Source organism: Scatophagus argus, chromosome 17 (genome assembly GCF_020382885.2).
Source record: "Scatophagus argus isolate fScaArg1 chromosome 17, fScaArg1.pri, whole genome shotgun sequence".
In the NCBI taxonomy this organism is placed as follows: domain Eukaryota; kingdom Metazoa; phylum Chordata; class Actinopteri; family Scatophagidae; genus Scatophagus; species Scatophagus argus.
The window spans coordinates 4,640,379-4,665,229 of record NC_058509.1 but is presented as its reverse complement, the minus strand read 5'-3'; the positions used below and the strand labels follow the sequence as shown (position 1 = coordinate 4,665,229).

Here is a 24,851-nt window from a genome sequence, read left to right as displayed (position 1 = left end):
GAGGACTGAGTCACAGGGAGAGAGGAGAGGGAGGGGTGCTCTTTCGTTCTTCTCTCTCTCGTAAAAAGTCACGGACAACTTGGCTGCGCCGCTTGTTTTAAAGTCCACGATGGCTCCACACCCCTAGGCGCCCCCACCTCCTCCCCCTCCCCTCCACTCCCCCTCACCTTTCACCTCCCCCACACCGCTACAACCCCCACCAACACCCCTGCCCAGCCTTTCCACCTGTCTTCAGAGCCTGGGACTCTCCACTTTGTACCAGGCCCGATGCCGGCAAGCCCCCCTGGAAATGTGTTCCCAGCCCTGGTGGTTGTGGGCCACATTGTTACCTTGATCGCTGTCTGGCAGTGGAGAGTGCGCAAGAAGCAAGGTAAGCAAAGCTGGGAAAGTCTTCGCTGCGAGGCTTACTTCAGGAGGGGTGACGGTGCAGCCTTTAAGAGGAAGTTGGATCAAAGGTGTTTCTGTGCAAATAGTTTCTTGCCGGCTGTCTTCTTCCGTCGTCTCTGCTCTCTTGTCCTGAGTGTTTTTGCGTGCGCACACGTCTCTCTCTCTTCCTCACTCACCCCCTCTCCTTTTTTTCCCCTCACACGTCTCGGTTTCCTGTGGTACGGACATGTCGGAGTTAACCCTGTAAATGCCGGCTGTGACTTGACGTTGCTGAGCTGGGGGTGGGAGGGGGTAATCTGGTCGACTGGAGGGTTTTGGCTTCGTCAGATCTTTGACGTGTGCACCTCAGCATCAGCTTTTGCTCCTCGATTGGGGTTATTCCCAGTAAAGTCTTTTGTTTAAAAAAAGTTGCCTCATTGGTTTATGCCCGTACTGTCAGAGATCTGGCTTGAGTTGTGTGAGCTGAAGTCCCTGACTGTTCAGAGTACCTTCACTTGTGGTTACGTCTGTGTTGTTGCAGGCTTGTTCAGCCGGTTTCCTCTTGGAGGGAGTTAAAAGGTTTCATATGCAAATTACTGGACAAAAGCAGATATGTGTTACCAGAGGATAAAAATAATTAATCTCTTAATGGATCCCATGAAATTACCTGAAGGTTGCCTGTAACGTCGGACACACCTCACTCAGGCTTGTTGTACTGTTGACACAGTTCGTCACAATGGCGGCTGTCTAACACACGTCTGCAGGAGACACACCCCAAGGCAAATTAAAGGATGTCTGACTGACACTCCGCAGGTGGAGATAAAGGGTGACTGTTTTTTTTGGTTTTTTCCTGCCTCTGAAAGTATTGTGAAAAACCAGTTTGACCAGCAGGCACTCAGAAACAAATGAGCAAAGTTATCTGAGACAGGTTAGCAGCCTCAAACATCGCCGCAAGTCACATCACAGCTTCATTACGTGCTTGTCACTCGCACTTTCAATAAACTGAGCTGTAAATGGTTTGTAATTTGCACACCATCCTGATAAACCGTGGCTGTTTTGCTAAACTGACGCCAAGTACTTTACTTTCCCTTCATCTCTCTCAGATGTCTGGATTGGGTGATAAAGTGAACATTCCCTTTTGGAGGACGTCAGAGGGGACACACCTTGACTAGATAAGAGCAGTTTTCAGTGACAACACGGACTTTGCTTGTTATAGCAGGATGAGTCACTTTCGTGACAGTGATCAGAACAAGAAACAGACCCCAAAAAAACAAAGACCACTTTAAGGGACTAGTTTGCTCCACCTGTCCTCTTCTCATCTGTGCGGCATGAGTGTATTTATACCCCGTAAACTTTGCACATAAGTACTGATCAAATAAAGGTTGCCCTGACAAGTGGTTTGACTGGTAAATTACTGGCAAACACTGCATTGCAAAACCAGACTGCATGCTATCTCTGCCTTCTGTCAATATCCAGCAGTTTTGCATATGAAGAGATCTGCTTCCAGCTCTCCGCTTGCCGCAGTGCAGACAATAAGTCTACACCCCGTTCATCAGCAACGGTCAAATGGCCTCTCCTGGGTGTCTGCCTCTACTTCACTGATGTATTTTTAACAGCGGTGGGAGGTTTTTGCGATTGATTTCGTGCCGGAAGTGTGGTCATTGTTTACCATGTCCAGTGCGAATCAGACATCTGCAGAGTCACATGCTGGACGTAAGGACACGGCTTGTGTAAGTTTAAAAGTACAGTTTACCAGAGCAACAAGGTGCCTTTGACAGAGCGGCAAGGTGAAAGTAGGTTAAAGGGATTTAACGCAGAGTCAGGTTTAAAAAAAGCTCTCCGAGTGCCACACATGGCGGCTGGCCGTAAACCTGACACTGGGGACGGTGGACTGTGTATCCTGGATACAGTCATAACAAACTGCAGGAGGACGTCTTTGGTTTTCCTTCACGAGGCCTCGCGCTGATCCTCGGGACCTTTAAATGAATCTGAGTGCCGTTGTTGGTGCTTACATAATTAAAGAGTCATTTGTACTGAGAGCTTATGCATTTCTGTTAACCGCTGGGGGTTCTGCCAGAGGCTTCTGTTGATTTTTGACCTCCGCTTTAACGCTCTTTAAAGCTGCCCCCCGTTTTTATTTCTCCGTTCTTTTTCCTTCTGAAGACTCAAAAGATCAGAGCGCTTCATTCTCTTCACCAACGCCAGACTTTTTAATCCATTTAGGAAGCCACACCCGAGCCAGTGTTCGCGGACGGCCCACAGGACTGGCGGCTTGTGTCTGCTGAGCCGCGTGCCACATACAGCACGCTGTAGGACCGGGTTTAAATTTTGGCTTGCGCTGTGCAGCTGTGACTCACTTTCCTGTCTCCTTTCACTGTGGCAGTAATGAGAGACTTGAGGAGGGCGGGCTGCCTGCTCTGAAAAGTGAAAAAACATGGTTTTGGTGAGGAACGCCAAGTGTTGAAAACAATGCGCACCCACTACGTCCCCACATGCCCTAAACAATACAGTGTGACAGCCTTGCTGGTTGCCGGGCCTGTCCCTCATCTGTGAATCTCATCAGGGGGGGTGAAAGGCCAACCATGTCTCCTCGTCACGCTTCATGATAAAGTCTGGGTCGCTCCTTTTAAGAGGACTGGCTGCTGCTGCAAACTTCTGAGCACATTCATCAGTTTAACACAAAACAGAGTTAATTTGCTGATGTTTTCTGTACAGTCGGTTCTCTTAACCTTAAGCACAGGTTGTGGTTTACTGTAACATTTGAATGTTGCTGAATAGCCCTGCAGATGGATGTTGCTTATCGTTCTTGCTTTGGATATCTAAAAACTACCTCAAAGGCTGTTGCTTTAAGTTTTTTTTAACCTTGTTAACGTTTGACTGTTTTGTGGCAGACAGTTAAAGGCAAACAGTTTAGACACAGGACACAATGTGCTTTTAATTTAAATGTTTGCAGTTTTTATGCTTTTTATTCAGCTTGTATTGACTGCTAAAAAGCTTTACTGTTGTTGTTTCAATGTTCAAACTGCAGTCCTACAGCCAGAACTCAGAGAACCCAAGCCCACTTTACGAAAGAATTTTAATTGCTGTGACACAGACTGTATTTACTGTCAGGTGGTTTACCTGCTGCTCTCACCTGAGAATAAGTTGATACCTGCTCCTGCATGTGAACTATTCAGGATGCAAATGGAGAAAACAAGCTTTCCCTGTTGACGTTATTTATGAGCCACAGCTGTTGTGTGTGTGTGTGTGTGTGTGTGTGTGTGTGTGAGTGGGTGGGTGGACGGGGTGATGATTGTCGATGAACGCGCACACTGTGGGACAATAGGAGACCGCGTCGTCTCACCGGCTGCGTCTTCCCAGAAGTTACTCTCGATCCTGATTTGCATTTTGCATTTGAGAGATGTGGAGGGTTACGTAACCCTCGAAGAGTCACAGACACCACACATGCTAAAATAGGGACATAGCAGTGTGTATATGAAGCTGTCAGGGATGTCCCTCCCAGGCGCGCTTTAATGGCACAAGTCGTTATTACGCGCTCCACCCGCAGACGACGGCAGAGCGTGGCGATGGAGCAGCGCACAGCTCTCCGGCTCATCTCACCAAACAAAAGTGGGCCGGGCTTGTGACCAAGAGTCTGCAATCTGACACGACCCTGTGTGTGTTTTTCTCCCCCCCACCCCCTCCTCATGTGGCTCGGATAGAGGAGAGGGGGAAAAAGTTTTCGAGGGCTGGTAGAGAAAAAAGCGAGTCGAGGGGGCGTTTTCGAGAAGGTCCAGTGCGCTGCGTGCCGCGCAAACACCGTCAGGATGGCCGGGGTGGAGGATACGATGCGCGCTGCTCTGCCGGCTTGGTACGGCAGCCTGGAGAGGGAAATTTTATATCGACGGACTAATTTCATTCACGAAATGAGCTGCGGAGAAGTGGGGTCTCATCTGTACAGCCGAATGTGCTGCGCAGGTAGGTCCGACCGCCAGCAGCTGCGTCCGTCTCCCCGCGCTTGTAATAGGAGGAGGTTCCGGTTCTGGGAGGGGCTGCTGGGTGACGGGGATGCTGTTAACCTTTTCCATGCCTCCACCCACAATACAACAAGCCCTGTGGGTCTGAAGAGGGGTGATCGAGGAAGTATCTCAGCAACTAAGATTTTTATCGTTCTTATTTTGTCGCTGTTTTATTAACTTTAATTGCACTTTCATAGGAGTTGACACAAAGATAATTGGGATTATGACTGATAACAACAACCTCCCCACCTCCACTCCCACAAAGCAGCTGGTGGTGGACTGTAGGGCAGACAGGGCTAATTGATTAGGTTATCTAATCACTCGTTTTCTTAAGTAGATTTTAAAGTAAACATGCCGACATTTTTCAGCTTCTCAAATGTGATTATTTCCTTGCTGTGAAACTTTAGTCAAACTTTTTTTTGACCATCCTTATCTTAAAAACTCTTCACTGAAGAGTGTGTTACATGATGAAAGGATGTGTGTGTGTGTGTGTGTGTGTGTGTGTGTGAGTGTGTCTGGACACAATCAGTGTGTTGACAGTTTGAGTAAGCATTCAGTTTGTGTTCTGAGGCTCGCGCTCAGCCTGAGTCATCAGCGTGAATGAATATTTTACTCAGTGTTTATTTACTTTCTGATTATAGCGCCTGAATGTGTGACAGACTTTATCTGTAATCGGTCTCATCTTCTGATTGTCTGTGTCTCTGTGGACTTTTCATGTGCTGTGAGTGAAATGAGTCCTCTAGAGGTTTGGGGCCAAAATGCTCCTCTGTAAACATCACGCCGACGGACTCCTTAAGCCTCTGCGTGTTTTTGCTTTGTCGTCTTGGCAACCACTCACAAATCACTCTTCCCATGTTTAAAAATGTCTGACTGTGAATATGAGTCAACCCCGCTGGACCTCGAGGGACTTTGGCCTTTCTTTTGCAGTAGTCTGAATCCTGATTAGAGCCAAAAGGTTGTCAGCTACTACTTGCACATTAAAGTGAATTATAGCACATTATGACATATTTCATGTGTTTTGTAGTGCGGCTTTTCCAGCAGAAGAGGGAGACAAACAGCGTTGAGGAATGAGACGATCTTCTCTTTAATTGGCCTCGCATGTGAAGGTCATAAACCCAGCAATTATCTTGTGCTCATATTTTCATAACCGCGAGGTTGTAAACGCCATGTGTGGCTAATTACATGTGCACACTCAGTGAAAATACTACTCCTGTTGCAAAAGCGAGTGGGAGTCAAATTCAAGGACAGCATTAAAGGGCAACAAGACATGCTTCAATGTTGTTGCTTTTTGGGTTCGTTGGGTTTATTGTCCATCTGCATCACCCAAAGCTCCGCTCAAACTCCCCGACTATCAGCACCTGAGTTTGTTTTGAAAAGGAATAAATTCCTTGCAGTTATAATAACAGACAGAGCTCGGTCTTATTATGTGGTAGTGCCTGCTTTTATTCTGCCCTCAATGCCATCTCCAGGTTTTATCTTTCCCATAATGCCCTGGGACTTCCATTCCTCACCCTGGGAGGGTTCCTCCCCGAACCGTCCAGCTTTTCATACCATCGTCCCTCCATCACAAACCCCATCAGGACCTGCTGGGCCAGATGATGCACAGTGTTGGTTAACATTCCTGTATCCAGTGGGGCTGACATCGCATGCTGTCACTTGCACATATCAACAGGCAGATGGAGGGAGGGGGGGTTGTTTTGTTTTGGTTTTTTTGCGCTCGGGGTGGTGTTATCGCAGAGAGGCGGCTCCCCCTGTCTGTGAGGAGGGTGGACGCGCCCTCAGGAGGAATGCGGGGGCCTGGATGCTTTTAACTGCAGAAATATCATCACAAAACTCCTATCAGCTCGGCTTTATCAGAGGAACGTCCACACGGTCCTGCACTGTGTGCACCCACCAGCATGTTGTTGATACTGTTTGTTCAGACCATCACAAAAGTGCCTGTGATTATTATTTTTTTGTTTCTTTTTGATTTTAAATCAATAACTCAAACGTGTCCTTGCTGCCATTCCTGAGTGCATCATGACTTTTTGAAATCGTGACAGATTTGTTATTTTGCAAACAATTTTCTTGAGCTTCACCATCGGACTCCTGCGATAATGAAAATACAGTTGGGCAAGGAGAGCCAATTGCAAGTGGATGTTTGAAATTTGGAGTTCATAAATCTTTGTAGAAATTCTCTTTCAAACAGCCTGCGGCCTACAGTGCTGATCCCAGAGACACCAGAGAATCCCATTGCTCTTTGTCCTTACTGATTTTAACTTTAGGATTAGATTTTTGGAGCATATGCAGCGTATAAGATCGGGTTTAGGTCTGGTGAAGGTGTAATATCAGTAGCGCACATTTCTCAAGTCCCAACAAGCCACCTCCCTGTGAAGGCATCCGAAAAATCCTTTGCAGACTTAATGTCAGTATCTGCACGGAAAAGTGATGCTCCCAAAGGTGCAAGGTGTTACAGGCATGTAGGTGCTGTCGGACCCGAATTCTTGACTTTCAAAAAAAAAAAAAAAAGGAGCTGCTCTGCTTTTTTTTTTGCTTTTTGTTTTGGTGTGGTGGCGATTATCTGCCCAGATGAACAGAAGATGTTTGAAGAGTTTTATTGCATGAAAAAGATGCAGCCATAACAGTTCTCCTTTTCTTTCACCGCTCATGCAAACAGACGCACACTGTTCAGGCTGTCCACACACAACCACAATGGCCGCTTTGTGCCTGGGATCATTTTCCACAGCAGTGTGAGGTTACTCTAATAAGAGTTTTTGGAAAGTCTTGCTGCCCTTTTTGTCTGTTTTGTCAGTTCGTGTTACTGGCTCGAGAGAAACTTTTGCTTTGGGCTGGAAATCCATGTAAGAGAAGCAGTCCAAGCCAAATGCTTCAAATCAAATTTGATCTCACAGGTTGTTCTCATTAGAGATGCTTAAATGCTTCTGTTCTTCTTCCTGCTGCTGGATTCCCTTCTGTAGACAAACCCCTTCCTCTTCTGTGAAAAGCATCTCCTTCGTGTATGTCGAAACAAAACCACCAGCGCCCGTAATTTTTCCCGTAATTTTGTCCTGATGGAGGAAGAGCGCCCGTGCTCGAGGTTTTCTTGTGATTGTACCGTGTCGAGAAATGGCTGACTTTGTTTCCACCGCCTGGCTCGGCCGCCTGCTGCCATGTTTTCCTCCGTATTCAGGAACAGGCCGTGTCACTGAGGCTCTGTCGTGCTGTGTGGTATGTCCAGCCTGCGACCACACGCTGGCGACCGTTGGGTGTTGCACATGCATTTCAGTTGGGGGTTTACAGGCTCCGGTGGACCACACAGCTTGGTTTAATTGAGGAAATGTCCCCCTTTTCTTGATTAGTGATGTGTATGGTGTGGTTGATAGATCCTTTTGAACTGTCTTCCCTACAGCCAGATGACTCAAGTCAAAGGCCTGTTTGTGCAGCTCATCTGCAGGGCTTCTGTTCTGCAGCCTATCCTGACCTCTGACCTTTCTCTCACTCTTTCCCCTTACAGGGCTCATAACGTTTTTGGCCGTTTAGCACTTTTTAAAAGTGACCAGATAGGCATGAAAACGCCTCGTTGTTGTTGCAGGAACTTTTAACAGAGCTGTGATCTTTAAGGATAATATTTGGGAGCAGCGGTACAAAAGTGTTCAAGCACTCAGAAGCTCTGCAGCCACAGCCCGAACATCTGCTTTTGAATTTACATGAAGCCGTTGTAGGGGTCTGTTTTGGTTGGGTGCTTACAGCTGAGGGTCTTTGATGAGGTGTGGTTCGGTGGGTGGGGTCAGGGTGTACATAACATAGCACATAGCAGGGCAGGGCCAGGAGGAGAATCTTCCCACTCTCTTTCCAAAGACCACTTTGTGGTGACTGACAGCTCCTGACATCGCAGCCTGCGGGCAGGCATTTTGCAAGAGCCAGTGAAAAAAAAAAGAAGGACGTTGGAGCACAGAATGTCAGAGACTGCAAAGGGTGGGAAAAAAAGGGAGTAAGACTTGTGTTCAGGAACTGAAGCGGTGGCTCGAACACTCCCACTTAACTACAGGATCCCACACTGAGAAGCAGTGTTTCAGGCACACAAAGCAGACAACATCGCCTCCCAATCTGCAGAGGCTTCTGTTTAGATTTGGATCACTGAGGTGTAACTCCAGCATGGCCATGGGGCAGAGATTCAGAAACTACTCCTCTGACAGTGTGGGCAGTGACATGGTCTTCATAGAGGACTCCTACTACCAGGGGATACTCAGGGCCATGGATCACAGGAAAGGTAGAGTTTGTCACCATCTTTATATTGTTCCAGTAGTGCTGGATTAGAAGTAAGTTTGTTTTTTTCTCAGCTCGTGGTTCAATCAAGTTTAAAAATATGTATTTTTGTTCTTCTAAACTGCGAATTAATGGTAGTTCAGTGTGTGAAAGGTAGAATCTGCTTTCGTCTGCGGTGGTCTTCTGCCTCTCTTTGTCCCGCCTCTTCATGTGTCATGGAGTCCCCTCTTTTTATTGGTCAACTGTGCTGACACCCATTTGACACTGGAAACAGTTGAACTAGTAAAGATATTTAAATTTATTATTTATTTTAACAGCTGATCAGAGGAAAGGCTGCCATTTAGACAGACAGGCTATCTGAAAAATCAAACGACGTGTTTTTATGCATTAATCAGACACACACGCACACACACACACACACACACACACACACAGGTTGTCTCGTTCTGTGTGTGTCACTGCACATTACAGCTGCACCCGGACAAACAAACGCTGCTCTTCTTTCAGCAGACCCGTTATCTCACACCACACCTTTAAAGTTTCTTTGACTTGAGCAATGAAATGAAACATCCAGCACTCAGTTTGCAGTAAAACCCATAACCTGTAAGAGGAATCAGTTGAAGCTTGCTGATGTGTGTCACGCATGTCAGCAGCGTGGGTTTGGAAATGTAAGCGCAGCTTGCAGCCGCTGCCTGGCATTGATTCCTCACGTTGTGTTTAATGACATAAGGAAACAACGATGTCCTCTGGCATGTGAACTGCTTGTACAAAATAATCCCTTTTTCCTGTTTTTTAATCACAACCTTGAGTCAAAGTCATGTGCTCGCGATCAAATGACATAGTAGATTTTCTCCGCTTTTGAGGTTTATTTCACTTCTCTGTTCAGACTCTGGAAGTCACAGGCGTGTTGGTGAGTCATGGACATAGTGCCACTCTGGACTGGGCGTTGGCCCTGTGGGATGTCCTCTCATTTAGTTTCTGTTGTTCCCTCCTCATCTGATCAGCTCTGCTACACGAGCTTTCATGTCAGCTCTCATCCAGATAATGAAATCAAGCTCCTCACGCTGCACTGACTGATTAGAAAATCGCTCATAATGGTTTCCATTGTCTCGTAAGATTTGAAAATCTGCGACAGTTAAGTCACATCACTTTGAATCCTAATCACTCTCGTTCGAAGACAGACTTTGTTTTGTTATGCCGGGCCTCTTGTGTTTATCAGCCGCCCTCGTCACTCACTGAAGGACTACTGTGAAGAGGTGAAAGCGTTCTTTTGGTTGTTTTATCTGCACGGCCGATGAAAACCATTGCACAACATATTCAGCTCCTGCTGGTATGCGAGAATCCTGTTTGGATCAGCCGGACCGTGAAATCAAAACTAAAAGGGAAAGGAACGGCCTTACAAGGTGGAACACGTTCCCGTAGAGGTGCTAGTCTGAGGGATGTCGGAGTTAATTTACCTGTGTTTCACCTGACAAGCGTGACACCTTTCTTTGTTCTGACGCACTGATTTTAGAGCCTCCCCTCTTGTAGTACAGTCACTTCCTGTGTCACCTTAAGCATCTCCTGCGGCCTCTGTCGCCGTTCGGTGCTCTGGTTTCAGGCTTTGTGGGGGCACAGATATAAGCAGCCTGCCTGTAGCTCTGGGACAACAACAAGTGATGTTTCCCTCCAGAGTCTCATCAGACGTGGGACCAAAAACTGCGGTTTTGGATGTTTTAGCCTGGAAAATAAAAATTATGTTTACTGCAAACCATTTTCTAAATCGGTGGTCAGGACCCTTCTGGATGGGTCACAAAGTAAATTTTAGGGGTTATGGGATGACTAAAGATAAAGATAAATATTTTATTATTTCCGACACAGAATTCTGTATTTTATTTATTTTGGGGATTTTGTTTCATGTTGATTACCAGATAGTTGTGCTCCCTCAGGTCTCAAAAAATGTTTAAATAAATCAGTCTGAGAGTGAAAGTTATCCTTAGGCTAACTGTTCCCAGCTGGTGCACAAACACCATGTATACAACCACCCTTTATGCTGTTTCTTAGTGTTTGGGCTCAGCCCCTGACTTCCAGTGAAGGGAAATCTTAATGCTTCAGCATACCAAGACATTTTGGACAATGCTATGCTTCCAACTTCCGACTGTGCCCCAGTGCACAAAGCAAAGCTCCATAAAGACATGGTTGGATGAGTTTGGTGTGGAAGAACTTGACTGGCCCACACAGAGTCCTGACCTCAACCCCATCCAACACCTTTGGGATGAACTGGAACGGAGATTGTGAGCCAGGCCTTTTGGTCCAACATCAGTGTGTGACCTCACAAATGCTCTGCTGCATGAATGGGCACAAATTCCCACAGAAACACTCCAACATGTTGTGGAAAGTCTTCACAGAAGAGTGGAAGCTGTTAGAGCTGCAAAGCTGTCTGTGTGTTTAGAATGTAATGGCCTTAAAGTCCCTGTTGGTGTGATGGGCAAATGTCCAAATACTTTTGTCTGTAGAGTTTATGTAACCCATAACGATCCTATAGACTACTATAAACACTTAGGATTGTAACTGAAGTACGCAGACTTTATAGTTTGAATTACACCAGACAGCAACTGATCTGAGAGTAAAGTCAGTTTGCGGATGCTTGGGGTTTGCTTTGATAGATAATCAATCCTAGTGAACATTTCCAGTTGTGTTATTGTTTCACAGTAATCAGATACTCTGATGTCAGCGGCCTTCACTAACACATGAAATGATCATTAACCTGAGGCTCTATTTGATCTGTCCCTCCACAGATGAACGGGATCGGGTTCAGAAAAAGACCTTCACAAAATGGGTGAACAAGCACCTGATGAAGGTAAGACCCCACTTCAGCAACACCCACTAATACAAATACACAGCAAATGTTCATTCAGCTACATCATGAAGCTCAAAAACAGTTAATCAAACATTCACCTCAGCTCAGCTGGATCTCAACGAGAAGGACTTCAGCTGTCCTTAAACGACCTCACGTTAGTTCCATTTAAATTAAATTCCTGCAGTTATATCCCACCTGGCTTAAATTACGAGTGTCTGCTGGAAAAAATTACCTGAAAGCAGCGACTGATAAACTGGAAACAGAATATGGAGCACAATCAGATTTCGGCTCTAAAAGTGAAATTCGTCGGAAAAGGTCAGAAACATTACACAAATTGCTTCTCCGCACTGTAAACTTAACTGCATGCATGTGAGGGAGTGAGTCACAGACACCTGGCCTCGCTTTAGCTGCCGCCCTGGAACAACGGCATCCCGGGCCGGTTTCACATCTGGGCTCCAGACCTTCAGGTCGGCTTCTCAGGGCTCTGCGGGAGAACAGGAAGCCCCAGGACTGACGTCCTACGCCGAATCTGGGTGCTGGAGCTAAATGTGTTTGCAGCATTGATACTGTAAGGCAATACTTGTCAAGTGTTCTGGCCCGTGACCTTTAAAAAGGAAGCACTTCCTCCTGGATGTGCAGGGTAACTCATGATCTAAATGGGCAGGCATCGAATAAAGTGTGTGTGACATGATGTTATGACAACAACAGGCAGACTTTTGTAACCTGTACATTTTTGTTGGTTAGATTACATAAAATGCAGACGCCAAACTTTGTGCTTTTACTAACTGCACTTCTATGCAGGGAATGTTTTTAGCTGAACTAAAGCGCGGCGTTGCTCTGCCTGAAGTGTTTTGGCTCAGCCGACTCGTTCGGGTTTGAAGAATCCTTGTTTTCACACGGGAAGTCAAGCATGTGTTCGACTGTGAAGAATGCCTGCCGTCCTCCATGTGCGTCCTGTGACACCAGATGACTCACAGGCTTTTGTCGCTGGTCGCCGTTTCTTTGTTGGAAAATCCCTCAGATATGCGTCCAGAAGACTGGAGCGGGTCGGCGACCTGGCTGCCCTCGAGGCGGTTTGGACTCGTGGACTCACAACAGAGTCATGAGATTAAACTGCGAGGCCAAGAACGTTTCCATTTCTGTGGCCAGCTGGCTCAAAAGTGCCATCTACTGTCGTCTCACACGTCTCTCCAGATTACTGACATTATTCTGAGATTTATCTAAGTTTTCATGTCCCAGCACAGTGCAAACCAGACCAGAAACATATGTCAAACAATCAGGATCCTGTCTTTGTGTAACATCTGTCAAATCAAACCAGTGTCTCTACATGTTCGTCTCTTATTCTTTTCCCCTCATGGGTCTCTTCTCTCATCAAACTGTTTCTTCTTCCCATCCTTCATCCTGTCCTCCCATCCTTTCCCACCAGCACTGGAAGGCCGAGGTAGGTGCTGTCTGTGAGCAGAGTGCTGCGTGGACTCATTCTTTTCTGCCTGCATGTCCGTGTCCATGTTTTTTTACCATCTCTCGCTCCGACATACTTTACCTGAGCTCCTTAGCCGCTGACCTCTGACCTTTGGTCCCCTCATTTTAACCCCCCAACTGCTGCGAAAGCCTTTTTCTGCAGTGCGACTTGTCTTTACACGTTCTGTTGTTCGGCTCACAGCTGCTAAGAAATTAAACAGTTTGAGTTTGTGATGGTTTGTCGTGGTTCTCGTACCCTTCCTTTGGGTTACGATAAAATATATTACTCACCAGCTTTATTGCTGCATTTAGGTGACATAGCAACACGATGGGGAAAAAAGCGATCCAATGATCAGAGAGGCTCCAAGCAAACCTCAGGAATAAAACTCAATAATTTGTCCACTGAAAACATCCCTTTTAGATTCTGCAGACCAACCTGTGTGTTTTTTTTATGAAATGACTTTGGTTCCACCTCTTAAGTAAACGTCTCAGATTATCTGGTTAAACTGATCATCATGCGTCAAATTAATATGAATGACAGCCAAAAACATGGAAACAAACCCTTGAGAAAAAAACCTTAAATGAGCCCCAGACGTGGACGTAGTTGCCACTGCTGAAGGTGGACAGCAGCTCCGGTCCCCTCATTGTTGTGTGTCGGTTCGTCCCCTCAAGCTGCTTAATTTATTTTTAGGAGACATTAAGGCCTTGTGCCTGGTGTGAACCTCCTTTCTGCTGTTAGTGTGGAGGCGGTCGGCAGCTCCAGTTCTGTGTGTGTTATGTGTCCCCACTGGTGCTGACATGATGGGAGGCTGAATGAAAAAGGATCAATGATATGTCACTGAACAGAGAAAATGTCTCCTGTCTTCTGTCCCCAGGCCCAGAGACACATCACTGACCTGTACGAGGACCTCAGAGATGGACACAACCTCATCTCCCTGCTGGAGGTGCTCTCTGGAGAGACGCTGGTGAGCTTCGCTGGCCTTTGACCTTCAGATTTTAGGACACCCGGTCCTGCTGTAACCCCACCCGTCCTGTCCAGACCGTATTGTTCTTATTGTCCCTGCTCCTCTGTCCTCCTGGCTTAATTTGCTGTCATCTTTGTTCTAGTCTGATCCGCCCTAAATGTTTATCTGAGTCAAATGTTACTCTGTAGGGTTTCTTGTCTCCACTCTTGCATGCGTTGACTTTGATTCTTTGGAGATTTCTGGACATTTCAGAACTTGCTGAGGTTATGCGCACTCTTTTACTTTTTCTTACCTTAGCACTGGTGTTTTGGAAAACCTTAAAGCACTAATTTTCATTCTTTGCTTCCATCTCGTAACCTTTCTGCACTGACTTGTTTGACCCCTGGTTTTTACTTTATCTAATTCCTGTTTGCTGACCTTTGCCCTGACCTTTCCCCTCCTTTGCCTCTGCCTTCCTCTCGTGCGATGCTCTTGCTGCGGTAGCCGAGGGAACGTGACGTTGTGAGGAACGTGCGGTTGGTGAGTGGCGCCTGGGCCGTGGCTCGCCGCCTCCTCGGGCGTGGCATGTGTCACCACCCCAGGTGGCTTCTGGGCTGTGCATGTTGACAGTCACACTCCCTGTATTGTCCCCTCTCTGTGTCAGCGTCATCGTCTTATTTCATTTTATCAGCGAGCCGACGGCGTCACGAGACACGAAGTGCAAGTGAATTCACGTCTTTCAAATTGAAGTTCAAATTCGTCAAGAGTGTAACCTCAATAAATATCCTGTCTTTGTTCTTAATATGCCTGTTAACTCCCGTGTAGTTAAAGGACAATACCGTACATCTCAGGGAGTTTAGACAGCTGAGCTTTTACGCAAAATCCTTTTCCTCCGAGAAATGACAGCGCTCACATTATCTTCTGAGTTGGATTTCCTGACAGCAACGTTCACGAATCCAGTGCTTTTTGTCGGTGGCCATTTAAACAAAATAGAAAATAGGCTGATATTATAATGATAGCCGATAGCCGATTGAACAACTGATATGTTTTTCTGCCCTGTTAAAAAAATATTAGACACTGTCAGAACTGAACAATTATTAGAAACCGCATATGTATTGAACTGAACATTTAAGTTAAAGCAATAAATAAATAAACCTGGATCAATGAGCATAAGACTCAAACTTGTGAAAATAACAAGTGTAGTGGCAGTGGTTAATTCCAGGTGAGATGTTGACCGGAGGAGGCTGCGCAGCCACTGTTACAAAATATATTTATTTATATACTGTATATATAAAATAATATACAGCTTTGATTTTGAAAAAGAAATTCAAGGACGCTTCTCGTCTCTGGAAGTTGATTATCAAACTGAGTATCAGAATCAAATCAGTCTTGAGTCGATTCGTGCTCTGAAAGTCAAAGGTCAGCTACTGCTTTCCCTCACTGTATTGAAATCAGCAGCCGAAGCTTCGCCACTGCAGCCTGACGCGTTGACTGATTCTGCTTCAGACTGGCTTAGAGCTTAAAGTGTGGAGCACCACTGCATGTCACGGCCATCACTCCTGGGTAACTCTGTCTGTGGATGCTGCTCCATTGGACTGCGCTGCACATAAAATCTGAGACAGAATAAGATGCAAAAGATGCTTCATGAGGAGCAGGAAAAAGCTGTTTGTGGGTCTCAGAGAAAATGAGGATCGTGACTGATGACTGGGGGAACCTGCTGAGATCGTGACTCATTCATTCTCATGCTTTCACCTGCAGACATCCTGGCTGGTTTGTTAATCCATTTCAGGGTCATTTAAGTGGTCAGACCTGGACAAGGTCTGGCCAAGCGCTTCGATCACACCCGAGCAAAATTTGAATCACGCTTCAAATTTGCTGTGTTTTAAGTTACAACCATGACTGTGATGATCTTCACACGGTAGAACAGGTCTTTGTTGTAAGCACAGAACGTCTTGCTGGACTGAAATTCCCCCTCAGTCACGGGGCCTTGTTGTTTGTGGGTCAGTCGGACCTCATGCGTCCCCTCCGCCTGATGTCCGGTGTCCTCTCGTCTTTTGCAGCCGCGGGAGAAAGGACGGATGCGCTTCCACAAGCTGCAGAATGTACAGATCGCCCTGGACTTTCTCAAACACAGACAAGTCAGTAAATAATTAAAGCATTTTTAAAATATCGAGCCAGGAAACTTATAATTGAGCAGTCAGTAGTTCATTGGTATCCGTGCCCCTCTCAGGTCAAACTGGTCAACATCAGGAATGATGACATTGCAGATGGAAACCCCAAGCTGACCCTGGGGCTGATATGGACCATCATCCTTCACTTCCAGGTAACGTGGGACACCTTCAAGGGCTAAATTTGCTGTGAGTTACTGTGACTATGGCATTGAAGTTAAACTTTTATGTGTTTAAACTGCATTTACCTGCATTTTGGTTCAAAGTAAAATTGTCAAACATTTGCTGGTTGCAGCCTCTTAAATGTGAGGAATTGCTACTTTTCCTTGTCAGCTGAAATGAAGAGACTTATTACGTATTTCGGACTGTTGGCTGTACACAGATGTCACTCGGGGCTGTGGGAAACTGTGCTGAGAATTTTTTCACAATTTTTTGACATTTCAAAGACTTAAAGATTTATCAACCAACCGTTAAAATAATAGGCACATCGATTGTTTGTTGCAGCCTTATTTAGCATGTATTCAAAGTGAACAGACTGAGCCCCCTTGGGAACAGCTGAATCACATTTCCTGAGCCCACATGTGGTGTCTCTTTGAAACTGCACAGATCAAATTCTTCCATTCCACCAGCAACATCCCTTTTATAGAGCTGACTTCTGTGGCTGCACAGTAAGGAAAATCAGAGTGTTGTTCCCTCTTTGGGGCTTCAATCAGCAGCCTCCGTTTAGGCTGATGTTGACACAGCAGTTACAGTGCAGTACAGTCCAACAGCCAATCATTTCCAAATGGGCTTTATTGGACATTTGGCAGCGCTTTGGCTCTTAGTATACTCAAACTACCTCCGCTTCTCCTGCCCTCGAGTGCACAAAGACTAAACACTGAAGAAAAAAAAAGCCATTCGTTCATTTTTAATGGAGGATGTTCACATGTTGGAGAGTTTTTAAAGCCTTTTTCACTCTTTTCTGTGGTCCTGTGCTGCTGCAAATCTAAACTCAGGGGTTTCATTCGAACAAGGGATCACAGTATGATGTTGTCAATACCACCACCGACAGCTGAAGCCACATTGCAGGAAGACATTCGTCAGTGGGCAGATATGTTCCTGATGAGGAAAAGGAGTGTTTGGATATTCTTCTAGCAGATGGTTTTGGTAGATTTTGGAAGGAGTGGGAATGCATGAAGATGTTTTGATGTTATAGTGGTTATGATGGGTATGCTGGGATGTGGATGTGGGATCTTTTCTCCCTTCCCGTGTGACTCAGTGATTCCCTTGAGGAAGCTGGTGGGAGACATGGGAATGACAGCTCAGCGTTCACTCGAGGGAGATGAAAACATTTGTTCTGAACATTAATGTGCTGAACTGGTAAAACAAACAAAATAAATGTCGGCTTAGTCACCAGGCCGCCGTTAATTTCCTCAAACGAACCCATAAGCTCTTTGTTTTGGCACAGGTTAATCATCGCAAACAATGGCGAATTTCCTCCGTGCTCCCCAGGTGCAGCTCACAGTTTGCTAATGCACAGGTGACTGGTATAAATAACGGGCCTGCTTCGTGACAGGGAGGGAGTTGGGAGCCTCTCTGCGCTCTTAAATAGAGGCTGCGAGGGCGGAGGTCCCGTTTCCATTCAGCGTCTGAGTCACTTTGTGCCCACATCCACACTGCAGCACCGGGGTTTCCCTTCTGGAGGGAAAATAGCAGAAGGAAGAGATGCTTTCTTTTTTCACTCCTCCACCCTTTCCTGCTAAAAAAAAGAAATTAAAGAAAAAAAAGAAAGTCAGCGCTGCGATGACTCATCAATATATTCAGAAACACTGAAAATATTATAAAGTAATAAAGACACATTTGTTCCAGTCAGAGTCTGACATTTTTCAGGACTGGAAGTGCAATAATGCTTCATGCATAAATAATAGACTTGGCCCATTTTTAGTTGTTCTTCTGTCTTAGTTTTGGATAAAAATCCCAAAGTTGTGACATACAGAAAGCAAATTCCCAAACAGAAGTTGCATTTAGTCCTTTTGAAGCGAGTGCAGCCCTGACGAAGTAGAGTTTTCTGTACCAAGACGAGCCGTACAGTCAAAGTTAAAGCAACAGCACTGTAGGATTTAAAGTTCACCTCACTTTCCTGTGATTGTTGCAACTTTTCACAACTTGTGCCGAGTTTTATCAAGAGCCCCACCCAGCTGGCGCATCAGGTGGACCAGGACAAACACCAGGGACCGTTTGTACTTCTGATCACAGATCCGGCACAGACAGCAACTACTGGCCGATGGATTTAATGCAAAACAAACACGGCGACTCAACCAGCTGCACAATCAAAGCGCAAAAATCACGTCGAGTCCCTCAGTGTCAGCACAACACACCTTAAACAACATCTGGTTTGATTAAAACTGCACTTTGTCTTGTGGTCTGTCCTCTTTCATGCAAAATAATATATTATTTAGGGATTTTTTTTTTTTTAGTTCTTGTGACTCATAGCTTTGCAGCGCTGCTCTTAAAAAAGAGGAATTTGCCTGTGGGGGTTTTGATGCACAGTCCAACGTTCATTTACAGAAGCCAGAATGTTAAAGTTAGGTTTGTTTATTGAGATTTATAGTTTTGGAACTTGCACTATGACTCGCGATCTGCCACTTTCTTTTTATTTCAGATTTGCTCACATATAATCACAAAGCGTTTGTGTTTCTCTGCAATAGAGTGAGTTTAACAGTTTTCATGTGCCCCTCGAGTGAAAGTGGTTTTTGTTAGCTGAGGCTGAGTGACTCATCTCAAGTCTGGAAGAAATTTGCGGGCAAACTATCTGGAAAAAGTTTCCCAGCTTTTCAGCCACCACTTCAAATCATATTCAACACAAGCTTGTCAAAGTAAAAGTCATTTTACAGTTAAAGTCTTTTAACAAATGTAACGCTGCACTTAGAGCTTCATTTATGATAAGAGCCAGTTAATTTTCCATCTATGTGAGCATCATCTCTTCACCCTTTTTTACACTACGTTCATTTGGGAGATGCTTTTGTCCAAAGTGACTTACAAAAGGTGAATTAAAACTCTGCCCACAAAGCAGCTCAAAACATCTTTGGTGTGCAGTTTGTTTTGTTTTTTGTTTTTTAAGAACTGAAATAAAAGCAAGTTTACCATCTGCTCACTCGATGGCGCTGACTTCGTCTCCTCCTCCAGATCTCAGACATCCAGGTGAACGGCCAGTCGGACGACATGACGGCCAAAGAGAAGCTGTTGCTTTGGTCTCAGAGGATGGTGGAGGGATACCAGGGCCTGCGCTGCGACAACTTCACCTCCAGCTGGAGGGATGGCAAGCTCTTCAACGCCATCATACACAAACACAGGTGAGACACCGACCCTCAGTAGATCAAGGTTAGGGCATGGGCATTACCTGTAGGGCATTTACCTGTATGATGACAGGGAAGTGATCTAAGGAAGCAGGTCTTGGAGACCTGTTGCACCGAAGCATTTTTCAAACCAAGCAGAAACATTTTGTGGTTAGAAAAGCCTGCCTGGACTTGGGATCCTTTAACACTGCAGGACATGAATTTTACACACAACTAAAAGGTCGTCTCTGTGACCTCCTGCATATTTCGTTTTGCTGTCTTTTTTGTTATTTATCGCAGTGCGTTCGCAGGCAGGAATGCCAAAATTAATCTTTGAGGTTTACAGCAACACACTTGACTTGTCAGGACAAAAGTTTATGTCAGGTTACTCTAAATCAAACAGAGATGGATATCAGCCCAGTCAGGCTTGAACTCCGCGCTTCATTCATTCATTCACACTGAAAAAAAAATTGTTAATGCACGCAGTCATATTAAAGTAGTTACAGCTGTTTAATAAAGTGTTGCTGAACTTTATCTGATGAGACACGAGTTATGGATGCCTGATAAGACAAGTTGTACAGAGTGTGAAATGTTTTTTAAATGTTTTTTAATGGCGTGTCCATTGAAGTGTCCTAAACTTCTCCTGCAGCGAACAGCAGCCAGTTTCTCTGCTGTTCGTCTCATTGTGTTCCAATCACTGTTGTGTCAAGGTGAGAATGAATGCGCTGCACGTCTGACAGTAGCAGCATATTTAGTCATACTTGAGCAAAAATATGGTTTGAAAACACCAAAAAACAGTTCTTGCCGCAGGAAGCGGTGAAAGCTTTGTCAGAGTCTCTTTTTCATGAAATGACATGAAAATCCAGCTGACCTCCTCAACGAGAAAACTACAAACTGTACCAGCCATCTTTCAAGACCGCAGGTGACGCCCGCTTCATACTAAAACAGTATACTTTGGGTGTGGTGCCACTTTAAGTCTTGGTGCTTGTGCAGACAAGCAAACCCTACAGGATCGCTCGCCACACGACACAAAAATAACATGTTCAACCCGAGCTGGCATCATTAGGCGTGAAGAAGAGAGGCCGCTCTCTTTGACGGTGTGGGTGTATCACACTGATCTGAAAAAAAGGCTGCCCTGGAGTTACACTCACAGGAGGCTCGGCAGGTTGTAGCAAAGCACAGGTACGCTGACTGCTCCGCCACAGATTCCTTGTTGATGGAGGAGGAGCAGGACGTGCAGAGATTTAACAGCTGCAGCGTCTCAACAATGATCTCTGGGACAAATCTGAACAGAAACCCTCAATAAGAAGAGATTTGGATACACTGTGGATTATACCAGGGGATTACAGCCAGGAGGACCTTAAAGATACCACAGATATGATATTCTTTTTCACAAGTTTTTGCTAAATAAAAAAAAATTCCAACTTCACTCGCTTGGACTCCTTCAGTGCTGTGAACTTTGCTACCGTTGCTATGATGTTGAACCTTAAGAGGAAGTTTCCCTCGAGGAAGAGGCGTCTGAACAGTGCCTCCAGCAGCACGGCGGGCTCAGTCAGTGACCTGGAGGACCGGGTGGTCATGCTGTGCGAGGACGTCCCCGTCGAGAACTCTTCTGACTCGGGCCGAGGCTTCCACAGCCCCGGGGTCCGTTCCAGTCGAGGCTCCCACAGCGAGGAGCACGACTCAGGATCCGATCCACACATCATCCACCTGAGCAGGGACAGGCTGTCCTACAGACAGGCCTGCTATGTGGACAGAGAACCACGCCGAGCACACAAGGAATACTACATCCAGAGAGTTGTGCAAGTGTATGAATGTTTGTCTTCTGTATTCGGGGCATAAGATGCGCTTTTATCCCCTTAAAGTCATGGGATGCTGTGTGCTTGTGCGTACATGTTCATTAGACCGCACTTACCATCTTGGCAAAGCGCACCCAAAGATAATACGTCTGTGTTTTGTTGTAGAAAATAATGGGGGAACTCTAAGCCTCTCTGGAAATTAGGACTCTTGTTTTTGCTTGCCTCCTCTCTTGGGGAAGTCACACTTCACATGATCAAACTGCCTCCAGCAACAACTCTGATATGCAAAATTTTTTTTCCTAACCTGTCAGCCGTCTGTATGGAATTATAGCTGGCGGGTAAAAAAAAAAAAAAAAAAAAAGTTAAGAAATTTCAAAAACCTAGTAAGTGAGGTAAATGTCAAAAGGTAATTTACGAGTACGTTTTCATCTGTCACACATGATTTAAGAAAAGTGTCGACTGACAGTAACAATGGTGTTATTTTCACCCATTTCCACTCACAGGCCCACTCTGATTGACATGGGTCAGGTGTACCGACAGAGCAACCAGGAGAATCTGGAGCAGGCCTTCAGCGTGGCGGAGAGAGAGCTGGGAGTCACCAGACTGCTGGACCCTGAGGGTGAGACAAGACGGGAATATTCACCATCAGCCTGAATTCGGGGGAATATTTGAGCTTGTGTACATTTGTTTTTCCTTACGGTTCTCACAATTGAGGTGTGGCTTTCGATCTGATCCTCAGTTTATCGCCTCTCAGCTCTAACACAAGCAACACCCTGCTGTCCTCTTGCGTTTCACACGGTGACGGCATCAGGTTTTACATGCCTTCTCTTTCCCTCTCTACAGATGTCGATGTGCCCCATCCAGATGAGAAATCCATCATCACGTATGTCTCCTCCCTGTACGACGCCATGCCCAGGGTACCAGACGTTCAGGATGGTGTCAAAGCCAATGTGAGTCCTCCTCTTCCTCAGCATTGGTTCATCTTTAGTCCACATCGCTCTAAAGATACTAAACAGCAGAGACAAGTAACTGCGTGGTAAAATATATCGTGCAACGTATGCTGTTGTTATGATTCAGGCTTTAAACGGGGCCCAAATGGTCATCTTGGTATGATATGTAGTCGTTTAAGAGTGGCAGGTCCAACAGAGGTCCAAGATCATCAAATCTGACTTGAACTGTGTGTGTGTGTGTGTGCGCGTGCTTCAGGAGCTGGAGCTGCGCTGGCAGGAGTATTACGAGCTGGTCACCATGCTGCTGCAGTGGATCAGACACCACATCCTCGTCTTTGAGGAGAAGAAGTTCCCCACCAGCTACGAGGAGATTGAGGTGAAATTCTTCAAAAAGAACACAACGGCAGTGTAACTAAGGCTGACGATAAACAAAGCTGATGTTCAGTTTATTCTTTTCGCTCACTTTCAGGTTCTTTGGCGTCAGTTTCTGAAGTTTAAGGAAACAGAGCTTCCCGCCAAAGAGGCCGACAAGAATCGCTCCAAACACATCTTCAAGTCTTTTGAGGTGAGTTTCTTCAGCAGCACCAATAAATCATCAAATGATGATCATCAGAAAATCGTCTGACTGTTTTCAAGGGTATTTTTGTACTGCACAGACATGTTTGGGATATGTGCCGTAAAGTTTAAAACATCACTGGGTCTTTGAGACAAATTACTACTTTATATTATACTTAATCTTTTATGCCTGTTGTACACTTTGTGAACCCTTTCCAGACTGTTAGCAGATTAAAAGTGCATGTCAGAGTATACAACTAAACCTTAAAAAGATTTTCTGTCACCATACATTCAGACCTGTCTGGTTTTATAACCGTGTAAAACATGTTTGAAGTCTATATGTTCAAATTCATCACAAGGGGATCAAAGACTGGGCATATAGAAGTATATATCGTTTAAGAGAACAGAAAGACACACCGTATGTTTAACTGCAGTTTAATTTATTTGTTTTAAGAGTTCAGGAGAAGATTATTAGACGAGATTATTTGATCTACAGAAAGATGACAGATTATTTCTGTCATTTTTCAGTTTAACTGGTAACTTTTAACCAGTAAAGTTAAAGGAGCTATTTGATGCATTTGTTTGTCATATATGAAAATATATTTTGATCGTTGGGTGGATAAAACACCACATTTAAATAGCGTTAACGCTGGTTTTGATAAATCATGATGACCATTTGTCACTTTTTTCCTGACGTTTTTAGATAGCAATTAATCAAGAAGATAACTGGGGAGTAGCGAAAACAGCGGTCGGCTGAAGCCCTCATGTGCTTCTGGTTTTGCAGGGTGCGGTTCAGGCTGGTCATGTCAAAGTGCCGCCGGGTTACCACCCGTTTGACGTGGAGAAGGAGTGGGGTCGTCTGCACATCGCCATACTGGAGAGGGAGCGTCTCCTCAGGACAGAATTTGAGAGGTGAGATCCAAAACTCATCACGTGCTCATCATCACATCCTCATCGCTGTTGCCAAAGCAAACTTGACACTTATTTTAAATATAACTGTTAAAACAGCAAGAAATTAAGAAAAAAAATCAGAAATGAATCATCACACAACGGTTACTGTGTGACCATGAGGATGACTCATTTCCTAATGATGAAGTCCACTCTGAAACTAAGTTGGCCTTGTGGGGTGGAAAAGTAAAAATCGTGTTTGGGCAAACACATGACGACCGTGCCGGCGCCAAGGCAACACCCTCACAATAAAATGATCATTTGACAGATCAGCTTGTTTTTGTTTTTTTGCGTCACGAGGCTGGTAGGGCGTAGCTTTTGATTTTAGTTCTTCCAGGACTTGATAAAAGTACTGTGGAGTTTTTAAAAAGATATCATCTCTGCTTTACTGGACAAACAGAGCTTTATCATGGCTTTCATGCATCAGGGATACGAGTTGAAGTATTTATTCCGGCGGAGGACCGAGTGAGTAATTCGAGTCGTTTTCTAGTCTATTAGTTTTACTTCATCATGGACATGGTTTAACTTTCGTTAATCGCATCAGACAAAGAGAAAACAGGGCTGATTTGACTGTAATCGACTTTGTCCCGAGTGCTGTTTGACCTTTGACCCTCCCCTCCCCCTCCCCACGCAGGCTGGAGCGACTTCAGAGGGTCGTCAGTAAGGTCCAGATGGAGTCGGGGGTGTGCGAGGAGCAGCTCAACCAGGTGGAGACCCTGCTGCAGACGGTGAGGCACAGACCTTTTATTTATTTTACCAGAAATCATTCCAGTCGCACGCGGCGCCGTGACGTCTTTTGTCCGCGCGCTGCAGGACGTGAGGATGCTGAGCTCGGGGAAACCTGCTCAGCACGCGGCAGAGATGGAGTCAGACCTGGAAAAGGCCGAGGGGATGATCCGCCTCCTCTTCAATGACGTGCAGCTGCTCAAAGATGGACGCCACCTTCAAGCCGAGCAGATGTATCGCAGGTGCGAAAGAGAAAAGCTAATCAAACAGTTGAAATGATTGTGTTGCAACTGATGATAGTTTGCAGAATCAGCTGATGTACTAATCTGTTTTTTTTTTAATCAAATGTTAATTCAGCAAAATGTCACAGTAGTCAAATTTGTAAAGCCAAAGTTTTGAGTTTCAAACTTGTTTTGTCCAACCAACACTGTAAAATCCAAAAATGTGACTATGATTTGACAAGCTGGACTGAATATTTGGCATTTCTTCTTTCAATTCTTTCTTCAATTAATCCTGTCGATCGAGTAATCACCACTAA

General features: G+C 45.3%; 1 protein-coding gene across 10 annotated transcripts in view; it reads left to right on the top strand.

Moving 5' to 3' along the window:
- Positions 1–24,851, top strand: part of pleca (plectin a) — an 88,010-nt gene that overhangs the window by 43,401 nt on the left and 19,758 nt on the right. For 5 of the 10 annotated variants that reach the window (XM_046416881.1, XM_046416872.1, XM_046416873.1 and 2 more), the window contains 12 exons: positions 11,387–11,448; positions 13,785–13,874; positions 15,914–15,991; positions 16,084–16,176; positions 19,187–19,353; positions 21,638–21,753; positions 21,978–22,084; positions 22,341–22,460; positions 22,554–22,649; positions 23,424–23,551; positions 24,222–24,315; positions 24,401–24,555. In XM_046416881.1, the coding sequence (XP_046272837.1) occupies positions 11,387–11,448; positions 13,785–13,874; positions 15,914–15,991; positions 16,084–16,176; positions 19,187–19,353; positions 21,638–21,753; positions 21,978–22,084; positions 22,341–22,460; positions 22,554–22,649; positions 23,424–23,551; positions 24,222–24,315; positions 24,401–24,555 (1,306 nt within the window). Of the gene's footprint in view, positions 1–201; positions 371–3,664; positions 4,324–6,923; positions 8,614–11,386; positions 11,449–13,784; positions 13,875–15,913; positions 15,992–16,083; positions 16,177–19,186; positions 19,354–21,637; positions 21,754–21,977; positions 22,085–22,340; positions 22,461–22,553; positions 22,650–23,423; positions 23,552–24,221; positions 24,316–24,400; positions 24,556–24,851 lie in introns of those variants that run through there. The other 5 variants (XM_046416875.1, XM_046416874.1, XM_046416878.1 and 2 more) reach the window with 3 other exon arrangements.